At 35.7% G+C, this 14,896-nt stretch overlaps 1 protein-coding gene across 1 annotated transcript; it reads right to left on the bottom strand.

Annotated features, from left to right (window-relative positions):
- Positions 1-2,278: 2,278 nt before the first annotated feature.
- CHRM2 (cholinergic receptor muscarinic 2) lies at positions 2,279-3,709 on the bottom strand (the record flags this gene model as incomplete). Its single annotated transcript, XM_082632296.1, has 1 exon — positions 2,279-3,709. Exon 1 carries the CDS (start codon positions 3,677-3,679, stop codon positions 2,279-2,281), a length of 1,401 nt encoding a protein of 466 aa, XP_082488422.1. The 5' UTR covers positions 3,680-3,709.
- Positions 3,710-14,896: the final 11,187 nt, after the last annotated feature.

Raw genomic sequence — 14,896 nt, 5'->3', positions numbered from 1 at the left:
AGCATGTAATGGCAATGGAGAGTAAGAAGCAGCTTGATTCACGATGAGTTGGATTGCTAGAGAAGGCAAAAAAGGACCCAAATCCTGAATCCTCAATCCTTGAATCCAAAGAGTTCATCCCAACTAAAATGATGCGTTGACTTGAAGAAACAAAATAAAAATAAATATGGATTTTAAATGTAAAAGTTTACATTAAGGTAGAATAAAGATATCTGTATGAACTGATGCTGTATGTTTATAAATAGAAGATTTAGTTGGGGAAGAATGACTGAAGTTGTTGAAACAAGAAGTTATTTTTATAAAGGGTAAGTTATATACAAAAATTATTGGCAATTTGCTTCTTACTAATTGTTCTTTTTTGTTGTTATTTGCCTTGTGCTTTTTTTTCAGCTCTCAAAATTTTTGAGATGCCATCAGTGAGGCAAGTCACACAAGATAACTCTAATTGAAGTGCTAAAGTCTAATACTGACAAATTCATCATGCAACTCACATGGATATTACTGGTCAAGTTATCATAAAGCCCATAAATCTAAAATGCAAAATGTGAAATTTGAAAAGGGTTTTATAAATTTGATTTCTATTGATTGGGCCATCTTTAAAAAATCTGACTGGAAGACTATAGCAAATATAGTAAGAAAAAAAAGTTGAGGGGTAAAAATAACTAAGTGTGAGTCAATATAATTGTATATTTATTTGGGGTACCAATAAAAAGTCTTACATAGACAAGATTTATATAAAGCCGCCATTGGGTAATCGTTTCTGATATGACTTTTCTATGGTCTAGAATTTTAAAAAATGGTGAGAAGTGGCACAGGTGCAGCCACTTGTGTTCTTTAAGATTTTGCTGAGCTCACTTGGCCTGTTTAGGTATCCGTAACATTTCTGCCATAAAGATTATTACTTCTATTGACAGAATTTTGAAGTTAAAAAATTTTAGGGAGAACTGATGATTTGAGGGGAAAAAAAGGTGGTTTCAGTATATGTTTTTTAATTACTCTATTTTTCTTTCCCTCCATAGGTCATAGGATGGTTATAAACCTCACTTATCTGTAAGTTGAGTATCATCCTTTAGCAAGCATTGAGGAGAAGGTTTTATTCTCTTGGGACTGACCCAAAAGTCATTGGTGCCACATGAATAAGTTAATCCTATTTAAGAGTCCAGATGAATAAAGCAGCATCTTCCTGCTGACAAAGGCCAGGAGTTCATGTTTACAAGTTAGCATGTCATACATAGGTTAGGCAGATCAGGTTGAAACAGGATGCCCTTTCAACCTTCTATTTTCTTACCTCAAAATTCACCTGACCTCAGTAAACTTTCTCCAACAAGAATGACCATTGTTCAATTTGATGAAACCTCAATTTAAAAAATGACTTTGGTTTCTCAAGCATGTTTATATATTAAGTAGGCTATTCTATTAAAATAAGAGGCTAGTTTAGTAGAAAACCAGATTGGTGAAAATATTTCACATGAAGAATCATAAGTGAACTAAATTCTCATAGGGTTTTATACCCCCAAAGAATGCAAAAGACACAGTGGGCAGGGGTGAAATACCCTTTTTCATGGCTGTCTCTGTATTTAGTGAAAGTCCTGCAGATTTTGCCCTTACACAATGTAAAACAGGGAAGTATAAAAACCAATGCCATATGAGAAAAATAATGATGTAATTAAGCTTCTTGCTTGTTTTTGTTTGCTCTCTTTTGATGGTGGGAAAGGCAAAAAAAGATAAGCATTTATTATGTTGCAATTCTCCACATAAAACCATAACAAGAGAATAATATACGTTAAACACTCCGGAGGCCATTTCTACATCCTTTTTTGATCTTCTTTGTTCACTTCGCCATTGTATAATGGCTTTCTTTATGTTTAACTCTCCAGGTTAGTTTGTAACTGTGGCATTTCATCCTCATATGGACACTTGGGAACAAAAAAATGAAAAACAGAAGTGAGGTTATTATTCTTTTTGTGCAGAGATAAAATTATAGATTCAGAAGCCCTTCTTCAAGAGAGTATGAGAAAGCATAGATCATTTCTTAAATCCACAGTTCCAACATGTCTCCTTAATGGTCTCCTTGCTCCTAAACTGACAGGGTTTATAAGGTGCAAGTTTCAAACTGGAGCATAGGCACCATAAGAGTGTCACTGTTGGGCTCCTTAATTGCACATTCCATGATAAGACTATAAAGTGCAATGGCAGAGATTTGATAACTAGGAGCTCTTTTATTCTGTTTCTTTTCGCCAAGCTCCCCTTGACTACCTTCTTTCTTTACAAAGATGTTTTACCTTGTGGCACCTATGTTCTTATAATGACACATGAGAAGGTGTTTAAAGGTCTTCTTGAAGGTGGCATTACAAAGTGCATAGCAGGCAGGGTTGATAGTGCTGTTGATGTAACAGAGCCAATAACCAATCGTCCACACTGTGTTGGGGATGCAGGGTGCACAGAAGGTGTTAATGAGCACCATGACATTGTATGGGGCCCAAGTGATGATGAAAGCCAACAGAATGGCCAAGATCGTCCTGGTCACTTTCTTTTCCCGGGAAGGAGGAGGCTTCTTTTTTGCAGGCTGCTTGGTCATCTTTACAATCTTGCGAGCAACAATGTTCTGTTTTTCATTTCCATTCTGACCTGAAGAACCAACTACCTCCACGGTGGTATTAGCTGGGGTACATGAGTCACCTTTTTGGGTCTTGGTGACAATTTTGATGCATGTTTGCTTTGAGTTCTCATCTTTGGAGTGGCCCAGGGAAGTGGAAACTGTGTTTTCATCCTGGGTTATTTCATCATCTCTCATATTAGAGGCGACAGCACTGACTGAGGTGGAATCATTGGAGCTTTCCTTTTCCTCCCCCTGGACACAGTTTTCAGTCACAGCATCTCTGGGAGCTTTGCCGTTCTGGATTTTGTTGTGCTCCAGGCCATCATCACTACCAGGCATGTTGTTGTTGTTTGGCTTCACTATCCTTCCTTGTACCAGACTTGGAGAAACTGGATCTTGGTTGGCCACAGGCTCCTTTTTGTCCTTCTTTATTCTGCTCTTACTGGCTCGGGATATGTGCCAGTATAACACAGTCATGATGATCACAGGCAAATAGAAAGCTGCAATGGCCGTGCCAAAGGTGACAGCAGCATTGGAAAAAAACTGAATGTAGCATTCCCCATCCTCCACAGTTCTCACCCCTACAATGAACTGCCAGAAGAGAATGGCCGGAGCCCAGAGGATAAAGGAGAGGACCCAGGCAGCTGCAATCATCATACCTGCCATTTTTGTGGTCCGCTTGACGGGATAGGTGAGTGGTTTTGTGACACAGAAGTATCTGTCAAAGCTGATGATGAGCAGATTCATTACGGAGGCATTGCTGACCACGTAGTCCAGGGCTAGCCAAAGGTCACACACCACAGGTCCCAAAGGCCAGTAGCCAATCACAGTGTAAAGGGTATACAAGTTCATGGAGAAAACACCAATGATGAGGTCAGCACAGGCCAAGCTGAACAAAAAGTAATTGTTGACGGTCTGGAGGTGGCGGTTGACTTTAATGGAGACCATGACCAGGATATTCCCAATAATGGTCACCAAACTGAGGGACCCAGCCACAAGGACAATAAAAACCACTTCAAATGTCTTATAAGGACTGGTCAGAGCCAGGCCATTGTTAGAGGAGTTTGTTGAGTTATTCATTTTGTGTTCTCTAATCAGTAGCCAAGTAGCCAAATACACATTTAAACCTGCAGGGAAATAGAATAAAATTAACAAATACATAATATAAACATTGCTTGAAAATATATCAGATTTCTCTCTTTTGAACTACATTTTTTACTCCAAAATCTTCCTTCTTTCTCCTACAAGTTTATTGTGACTACCTGCCTCAATTCCCCCTATGAAAAGCAAAGACTTTAAATGAAGGATTCAAAAGATCCTTTCAGGCTGGCAATGTAGTCTGATGACATTCTGAATATGTTCATATCTAGAACTGAATATCTATCTATCTATCTATCTGTCATCAGTCAATTTAGCTGAGCATAATATTGATGAATTGAACTAAATAAGCCAAAATTATACAAAACACTTTCCAAAGCATCAGGAGATTTCTGGTATAGACATAAAAATTAATAAACCAATAGGAGGACTAAATTATGGGGGAAGCATAAAACATATAATATTGTGTGTGACTTTTTCCACCAGGTTTCTCTAAGTGTTTTTCATAATAATACTGATAATGATAATAATAAAGATAATAACGATACTCCTTTTAGCCAATACATTCCCCCCAGTGGGTATTATTTTTTTCTGATCTCCATTTTACACTTGTAGTTAGTGTCACATAGCATATTCTATGTAGTTAGCAATATTCCATATCCTGCAAAAGAAATTATTTATCAAATGTATATTGACATGATTATATGAATTTTCTGATTTTTTTTTCAAATCACTACTAAGTATATTATCTTATTGTTCTTCCAGACAAATCTTTGGTACAGTCAAGCTAGAAATTATATTTGTTCAGCAGAACAGGGCGCTGAAGCCCAGAAAGATTAACTAATTTATATAAGGTCACACATCAAGTGAATGATAAGAGATAAGACTATGAACCTTAGTTTGTTCAATCATTCACTCATTCACTTTGTCCTCACATACCTATTAAGTAACTCAGGATTAAGCATTATGATATACTCTGGGTATTCCCTGATAATTAAGACAAGGTCCTTGCCTGTGAGAGGCATACGCTGTGGTGGCAGTGATGCGTTGGTAAAGGAGCAATTATTAAACTGGAGTGCACTTTCTGCTGCCCAACCCTGTTGTGTTTAAGTAAACACATGTTCACCATTTTCAGATAATATCATCAAAGTCTGGAGACAATTGAGCAATCTTTCATAAGGGACACTGGAAAGAAAGTTGAGTTTATCAAATGAGCTATGACATATTTCTGGGGACACAACCTCTGAAGGAAGTGGCCCAAGTTGACAAAATCAATGAGTTGTGTGTATCAGAAAGTAAGCATTGTTGAGAAGTTATTTGTTGGCATTTTGAAATTGAGAAATCTCTATTCATTCAGGTCCCCCTAATTACAAAGAAATACAGATGGGTCAGTGGTTTTCCCTTGAAATTCATGTAGAAAATTATTTCATAGTACAAATAGCATTTAAATGAAATGGATTATTCTTCTTGGAAAGCAAGTTATCTTCAAGTATATTTTTAAAAAACAAGAACTTAGGAGGAATTTGGCCTTAATAAACAAGACCCAAAACTCAGAAGCCATAAGAAAAATATATGTGAGCACTACATAATTATTTGAAATTTTTGCATAAAAAAAGTAAAAATAAAAATTGGGAAACAATATTTGTAAAAGCACGTGATAAAAAGTTACCTAATGTCCTTAATATAAAATGTTTTGAAATGAAATAAGGAAAGATGAGAAGACTAACAATCTAAAACATTGATATACTCGCTAGATGAAAGACAAATTAAATGTTAAATTTTAATCATATGAAAAGATATTCAACCTCACAATTTAAAAATGCAAATATGTTGTCATTAGTTGGGATATAAGAGGTGGTTTAGTCATTCCATGACCTACTATCCTGACCCTAACTCATCATTCTAAGCACCCTAAAAGGGAAAGACACCCAAATCCAAGTCACCCAAAGACAACTGTAATATAGAGTGAGAAAAGAAAATGCAGACACAAACAGTGGAAACCATTTCTTCATCCACAGTTGTTAAAATTATTGGACATTATTGGTTGGAGTTATTGGGGCAATTTCCTTGCAGGGAACCATATCTATATCTCTAAAAATGTAAATACATTTATAAAAATTTAACATTGAAGAAACACTTGTCTCAGGAATACTACATATAGGAATTTATATTTCAGCTATAGTTAGAAAAATGTGCAAGAGGTCTACTCAAGGACGTCCATTCAGAAATATTACAGCAAAAAAAAAAAAACCACCTAGAAACATTAAAACAATTCATTGACAGAGGTCTCATCATAAATTTCTTAAGGAAAACATAAGGAATTTGAATTTAATCTCTAAGTCATGGAGAAACTTTGAAGAGTTTAATCAGGAAAGTAGTTTTGATGGAATGGAATTTACCATATTTTGTTTCAAAATTCTCCATATTCTGTTTTACCCATCTCTGTGAATCCTATTACCATCAAGTTAAAATTCTTAGCCATCTCCTGGCTTCCTGCCTCTCCCACACTTCCTGCAACCATGACCTGTCAACTCTACCTTTTAAGTATCTTCTGAAGTTATACCTTGTTCCCATTTTCACTCCCATTTCCTTATGTTAGGCCCTACTTACTTGTATCATTGACGCAATTAGACTCTTGATAAAATTTATAATCTTGCCCCCCTTGCATCTTTCCAGAAGTATCTCAGAACTTCCCTAAATATCCCACATTAAAGGCAATTACATGCAGTTATCCAAACACAACACTGTATGTTACTTCATGCCATTTTCCATCCTTGTCTTGTATCTTAAAAGAACCTCCCCCGCCTCCCCTCATCCTTACATCCTCACATTTCTCACCTGTCTGCCTCCTATTCAGCCTTCAGGCATCATCAACTCTATGAAACCCTTTTGATAGCTTTTAGCCTAGCTGTTTTTTCCATAGCATGCCTCATATCATTTTATTCTGTTCTGTTGCTCTTATTTGCCTGTTTGTCTAGAGTTATTTGAATATCAAGTGGAAAGCTGAGTAAATTATATTCCTCAGACTATACCCAACATCCTCATCAGTCTCTGCATGGTCCTCTTATTTTTATTTCATCAATGTTTTCCTTCTTTTCGTTGTTATTTCTCACATCCCATTACCCCTTCTCTCCTTTAGAACTTGTTCAAGTTGCTTGTACTATTTCTTTGGCTAGATATGCAACTCTTTGGAAAATATACATTTTTTCCCTTATGATCTTAATTTACTAAATGGTACTGTGTCTTAGATGTTGTTCTGTTTCTTTTTATTTTTCACTCCATATTATGTTTTTATATTGCTCCAGCTATTTCAAATGCATTGCTTCTATTGATAATTCCATAGTGAGTAAATCATAGCATCTTTTCTGATACATTTCTCTAGTGATGGACATGCAGTTTGCCTCAAACTGCTTGAAATGGTGCTGAAATTAAAATTTTCCTATTGTGTCATGGACTTGAGTTACAAATTTCCCTATCATATATCCCAAGATAGGGACCAAGGCACTGGATGAAGGCATGGGTATAAGCCTTCTTCTGACTACAGTCATATTATTCTCTTGGATAGCTGCAGAGGATCCTACTCTGACCAGGTAAGTCCTGTTTCTTAATAACCTTTAAACAATTGTTATTATGCAACTTTGTAATATTTTCCAATCCCAGAGAGACAACATGCAGCTTTTTGTCTTAATTTCTATTTCTCTGATTACTAGAGAGGCTGAGCACTTTGTTTCCTACAGTTAGTAGCCTTTCAGGTTTCAGTTTTTGTAGATCCCCTGTTTAGACCTTTGACCCATAGGACACTGATTGATACACTGTCTATGTAGTTTTCTTTGTCACTAACAAAACTGTGAATTTTGACTTCTGAGTCTTTGTAGCTCTACCATCCAGCTCACTGCCTCGAATATAACTGGTGTTCAAAAATGTTTGTTGAATCAATACAGGATCAACAATTAATATTAATTCAACCCCTATTTACCTAATCAGTGTAATTGTTTCAATACCACTGCTTTTGGTCATTACTTATACAATTGTTTATTCATGTAATTTATTTGAACAAAATAATTTCACTAATCCAACCATTATTCTAATGATTCCTTGTTAGCTAATATAACAGTAAGTTCAGAATTCTGACCTCCTTATAAGCTTGCTTTTGTCTATTCATTAGAAAAGTTCATGGATATTTTTAGAATTGAGTTATATGTATGTTTCAAAATGTTCATTTTAATATTTTGATTGAAAAGTACCAAATATTAATTTTCCCAGTATCCTTTTTGACACTTTAATTTATTCTTCACACTCATTTTAATAAAACATAGAGAATATTTATTTTATTTAAAAAATATTTTTGGTGACTTCCTCTGGAGAATTTTATATATATATATATATATATATATAAAACATTTAAGTTAAAAAATAAACTAGCTTGGGGCTTCCCTGGTGGCGCAGTGGTTGAGAGTCTGCCTGCTGATTCAGGGGACGCAGGTTTATGCCCTGGTCCGGGAGGATCCCACATGCCGCGGAGCGGCTGGGCCCGTGAGCCATGGCTGCTGAGCCTGCGCGTCTGGAGCCTGTGCTCCACAGAGGGAGAGTCCACAGCAGTGAGAGGCCCGCGTACCAAAATAAATAAATAAATAAATAAATAAATAAATAAATAAATAAATAAAATAGCTTGATCTCTTATTTTATGGAAATAAGAAACTGTAAGAACGAGTAAGGGATTTGGTTCTTGCCATAACTTCTGCTAAAAACAATATTATTATTCTAAAACTTTACAATAACATAAAGCTTCATGATTCTTATGCTTATGAGCATGCTTTACACTTTCAATTAAAAAAAATAATTGAAAGAAAAAATAATCTTAGGACTCTAAACATATGTTATCTCACTTAATATTAACAACTCTATAAAATATACAGAACAGGTCCTATCATCCCCTTTATCTTAAGAAGTAAGCTCAGCCTATATGAAGAGATTAAGTGAATTGTCTTGGTTTCAAGGCCAGTGAGTAAATGTCTGCAACTCAAATCAATGTCTTTACCCTTCGGTTAGATACTCTCTCTATTTCTCTCCCCACTTGAGGACTATCCTCTACCCAACAGAGGTTGCTAGCTAAGACAGATTCCATTCTGGGGTCTTGGAATGCTTATTCAAGTCAAACATAGTAAATTTATACAGTGTTAACATACTTAGTTGCTATCGTACCCTCTAAAATTTTAGAGTTATAATATTTACTTGTTTATACTAATGCTATATGTAAAAATGGAAAACATTCACTTAGAAGCAAGCACAAGTATTTGAAGAATGGCATTCCTTTCTCCTCACGTGATACACAGGCCTACGTAAGGACTGTTCCTCTTCTATTAAAGAAAACAGCTTTCTTTCATAAAGCTCTAGGCACCTCTGCTGTTTACAGTTCTGTAAAAGTTTTTACCTCTGATGTGGCATCATAGGATTTTATTAAAGCAATAATTGTTACATCATTGATGAAATAACATAATCACAACAAAGTAAACAATGAAGATGACCTTTAAAGGACTCAATATCTTAATATGGCAAACGCATAATAATCCATTTGTTATTTTACTGCTAGTTTATGACTAAGTCCTGAAAATACTACAGAAACTTAAGAGGAAAGAAAATTGTGTCCTTAGCTTCTTCACTACTTGAGTCCCTATATGTAGCAGTGAGGAATGTAGCGGTTTAATATTATCCTGGCAAAGCTGTGGGTGCTAATCTCTGCTCTTAATTATTAGCTATGTTTTTTTCTTCTCAAATAAGAATAATAGCAACCCTATTTTTCATCTAGAGTTGTGGTAAGATCAAGTGAGATAATGTCTCAGAACCCTGATCTATAAATGTTAAGTACTAAATAAATACTATTAATATTTACTATTGTTAAATGAGTATAAATTAATCACCTTTCCTAATAGTACAGAAAATTGTGTGTGTGTGTGTGTGTGTGTGTGTGTGTATGAAATAGATTAAGAGCGAGGAAATGTGGGGTGTAGTGGTACTGGTAATACTAAGTTATCATTATCAATGATATTAAGTTATTAATAATATTAAATAATCAATGATAATAATAATATTGATAATAATACAATAAATGTTGAGCATGATTACTCTTCACAGCAACTCCTGAGGTGATGATTATTATTATACACCTTTTTATAAATATTGAACTAAAGATCAAATAATTAAGAATCAAATTGAGATTCAAACCCAAATTACTTGGCTCCAGACTCAGTATTTATATTCATTGTTTATCTGAGGAACAGTTTTACCTAGCAGCCAGTGTGAGCCTCCCAAATTTATCATAATTTATTTATGACTAATCCAAGTTCAAGTTGGGTCTTTGGATTAGACAACAGAGGATCATGAGGTCCGGGCCAATACTGTGACTTTGGACAGGAGATGTTCACAATGAGACAAAGAGTTAGTAAGTGAGGTTCTGCACATGAAAATATGTGACATTTAAGATTAAAACATTTTTCTAAAAGCAATCATCATAAAAACATATCACCAGGTAAACTGATATGTAACTTCTCACAAAATTTTCACGTCAACTACACAGAAGTTCTAACATTGACAGTAACTGATCTTTTGGAACTGTTACAGAGAAAATGCTAACTTAAATGATTTTAAAAAAATTTCATGGGGGACTTCCCTGGCGGTCCAGTGGTTAAGACTTGGTACTACCAATGCAGGTGGCACAGGTTTAATCCCTGGTAGGGGAACTAAGATCCTGCATGCCGTTCGGCATGGCCAAAAAAAAAAAAAAAAAAATTCTAATGTATATTTGAATACACAGCGAAAATTTGATAAAATAAATGGGGTTTTCTCCACACTCTGCCCAAGTCAGGCAAGATGCCTGATATATAATGATCATTTTCACAGGTGCATCCACAACATAATAAGCTAATAATAAATTTATTAATACATGTGTAACCTAAATGCTAGAATTTTCTGCACATTATTTTATTTAATTCTCACAATACTCTGAAAACAATAATCATCTTTTCCAGCTTTACAGATGACTGTGATCAGACAGCTGGCAAATACTAGGGTTATGGTCCAAATTTAGGTATCCGACTCTTATGGTCACATTCTTTCTACTACGTCATACCAGGAAACAAAAGCTGATTTATTAAAAAAGCTTTCTAGGGTTTCCCTGGTGGCAAAGTGGTTAAGATCCGCCTGCCAATGCAGGGGACATGGGTTTGAGCCCTGGTCTGGAAAGATCCCACATGCCACGGAGCAACAAAGCCTGTGTGCTACAACTACTGAGCCTGTGCTCTAGAGCCCGCGAGCCGCAACTAGAAGCCCACGTGCCTAGAGCCCGTGCTCCGCAACAAGAGAAGCCACCGCAACAAGAAGCCCGTGCACCGCAATGAAGAGTAGGCCCTGCTCGCCACAACTAGAGAAAGCCCGTGCACAGCAACGAAGACCCAATGCAGCCAAAAATAAATAAATAAAAATTAAAAAAAAAAAAGGCTTTCTAGAAGAATTTTAAAAATCAGGAAAAAAGGAGCCCATGGTTGACAACAAGTGGACTCCAGGGAAAGAAGATATGTGGTTGCATAAAAAATTTTCAGAACAAGAAGTCAAGAGGAATTCACATAAACCTGAATTTATGATTGTTTATATTTAAAGTTTGTTTTAAAAATGTAATCTTAATCTATATGCTTTCTATAGATTTCTAACTTCTGCTGCTATTTAAATACATTACTAAAAATGGCAAAGTTTTCTGGGGTTTGTTTGTCCCTCTCTTTCAGACACTGGTCTCTAAGAAGCAGCCTAATCATTGAGCAAACACTAGGGATAAAATCATCAGCCTCGCCAGTGTTGCCTGAAATTCCCTCAACTGATAGAGTAATAAGGCCCATTTTAGCTTTTTAAATTGCATATATAAGGGCTAAACACCACAGTCTGTCCTGAGCTAATTAAAAGTTGACTTCAACAATATTATGCTTAGATATCTAGCTTTCAGTACAAAATAACAACTATTATAAAAAACATGAAAAATTATAAGGATGATCGAATAAAATATCAGACTGTCATTAGAAACAAGACTATACCAGGAACAAGGAGCTAGCAGACAGTCTAGGAGACTTACCCATACCTCTTCTCTGCCTTAAGAATGAAATGGTAATTTTACACCATGTTATCATCAGTTAGAAAGCAAATGAAGCTTATTTATTTTTAATTTTGTAGTATATATTTCTAAATTAATATACTATATTGTATAATGATCTGATGAACTAAAATCGTTAGATTTTAGTGTAATTTCCCTGACGTGGAAGAGTGACCATTGAGGTATATAGTCTATACTCTGTTTTAGATCTTCTACACATTCAATCAGTCCCACTAATTTTTAAAACCTTTGATATGGGAACTTAATACGCTTGAGATTATTCCTACATCAATGACCGATCACTTCTGCCATCAATGGTGTTGGAGAGAAAAATAAAGAAAAGAAAAGAGATTTGGGGAGAGACTTTTTAAGGAAGTCTTGGGAAGCAAAGTCCCTTTTCTCTAAAGAGAGCTTTCAATGTACAAAGTTTTGATACTGATGTAGTAGATGATATAATTTGCTTATATGGTGATGACCCTTACAAATCTTGAATGTCTTTCAATTTTACTTAAAGGAAAAGAAGAGTTCTGTTCCCGGGGCCCAGGAGACAGTGCAGCTCTGATAGCTGATAATATTGACATTCCACACTCTGGTACTTTTTCAGCATCAGACAGAAATGGAGTAAATTTCCACTTTTTTTTTTCTTTAATCAGGTTTTCTTTCAAGTGACACATTAGGAGTCAATACACATATCGAGAGCTTTTTCGATCTCCTGAAAAATGAGCCCCTGAATCTCACTACATGAGCAGCTATGCTGGGGGTGGTGGCCGCAGAGAGCAATGGCAGCCCTGCTAGGAAACCAGAGCTTTCTCTGTTTCTTTCTTCATTCTAAAACAGCTTATTGAATTTCCGTTATGAACAGATCTTCATTTGCCTTCAAGGGCTGTGGAGGATCAAAGTGAAGGAGTAACGAGTGACCAAACAAAAAATAGAACACATTCTCATCCACAAAGAGTTTATAATCTAGGGGACACACAAACTGCTAACGAAATATCCAGCTACCTAAAACAACTCTGGATGAATACAATGACAAGTGCCAGGGCTAAGAAAGGCTGGTCAGATTGGGGTGAAAAAAATATAGAAGGCTTCCTGGAAACCTTTCCTATTATTTCTATCTCCCTTCTCTTTCTCTTTTTCCCTTCCCTTCACCATTTGCTTTGTGTGACATTTTTCTTTACTCTGTTCTCAAGATTGCGCATTATATATCTTTCAGGAAAGTGCAATGTACTTTGGTGGATATCCACCCCAGTGCATTGGGGCTGACCACCTGCAGGTTCAGAAACACAAAATAAAACTTAGCCGTTGACTCACCTACACTGACCTTTTAATTATATCTGAAAAGATGTGTTGAAAGTATTCTGAAAGCAATGTGTAGAGTTTTTCTCATTTAGAAAATTGCAGCCAAGTATTGCAGACTTTACTGGGTATGCATTACATAAAATATTTGAAAAAAGAAAGCCTCACTTATAACATTGCATTTATTAGGCCTTACGTTTTGTGCACTTCACTGGATGTAAGTTGCACTTTCATAAAAAAGAAAAAAATTTAAAAGCAAATGGTAAATAGGCATGAAAGTAGCTGAAACAGCAATTTGATCCGCACATTAGTACAAATACAAGAGAATTCATGAATTTTTCCAGCGTGAAAACCTTAAAGAATTTCCAAGCCCTTATTACAATGTAAACATGTTTGCAGTTTTGGCTGTCTGTCAAAAATAATACTATTCTTCGTGATGCTGGGACAAACTTCCACTCCATGTTCGCCAAGCTATCTCCTGCCTTCTTCAAAACACATCCTAAACAGCACTTACTCTAGAAAAATGTCATGACTAAGAGGGAAAGAGACCTAACAATGATTTAACTAGTACCCTTGTCCTTGTCTCTATGTCTGTGGCTCCTTTTAGTTATTTTTTTAACACAACCCACCTCCTGCCAAAAGGGAAAAGTGGTCTGGACAGTTATAAACAAAGCATGATCTGGAATAAATCACTCTTTTGACTTTTCAAAATGAAATTCTACCTGAATAAGCACTGCAGCACCCTTTCTTTTCTGTACCAGGAATTTGACTGAACTCCAATACTGATAATCAACATCATCTAGTAAATGGGGCTGACAAAATAGTGCATTCTAGACCAGACAGCAGCTAAAGTGGAGAAAGCCCTCTGTCTAAAGGTTTTTATGTCCTCACAAGGAAGAGGAGTGAAAGGAAAATGGGAGCAATCCTCGAAGAGCTACTGAAAGTTGTATATGATTAGGCAGCTGTATTTGAATTGATGCCTGTGTCTTTCTTACCATCTTGAGAAATTGGAAATTTGTATATTCGGCTTTCTGTATTCTGTTTTGTTTTTTCCTAAAATAGGCAGGCTGCTGGTTTAATAACTTGAAATTAGTTAATTCATTGCTTGAATTAAACATGTGAATCAAATTTGCAGAGGGATTGAGGCTTGTTATGACGCTCATAGAAAATTCTAGATTGAAAACTGTTGTTCTAGAGAAGCTGAGGAATTCCAAACAATGCATCCCTTTACAGATTCTTTTCAATGGTGCACATGCCTTCTGCTGAAAGCTGAGACTGAGCACAAGCACAAGGCAACATGGAGTTTTGGATAGTAGCTCAAGGACAGCTTTGAAGAGAGGAATGAAAATTAGTTTAGGCTCAGAGAGAAGTTTAAAAGTAAGTTAATAGTTTCCTTTCAAGAGTAGACTGGAATTTTAAAGAATAAATGGGATCAGAAGTTGTGTAAAGATTAGGAGGTACAGGAAGAAGTGAAATTTCTTCTGACTATAAAGAAAATACAAATTTAGATAAGACATTTATAACAGGTATGTAGAGAAAAGGACATTTAGTTGTACTTAGGAATCTAGTATTTATTTTAAGCGTGTCTCTGCTTAAGGTTGCCTTGCGTATGGAAAGAAAAAAAAGTTAATCAATGCATGTGTTGCTTTTTTCATAAAAACCCACATATGAAAGGTAAAGGTAAGTGGATTGTGTTTTATAGGCATAATTTTCTTGCTTATAACCTCTGAAAAAAAATTCACCCATGTGTGTAAGTTTAACAGACATCA

Source organism: Mesoplodon mirus (assembly GCF_964341445.2).
Source record: "Mesoplodon mirus genome assembly, chromosome: 9".
In the NCBI taxonomy this organism is placed as follows: domain Eukaryota; kingdom Metazoa; phylum Chordata; class Mammalia; order Artiodactyla; family Ziphiidae; genus Mesoplodon; species Mesoplodon mirus.
This window is presented reverse-complemented; position numbering and strand designations above follow the sequence as displayed.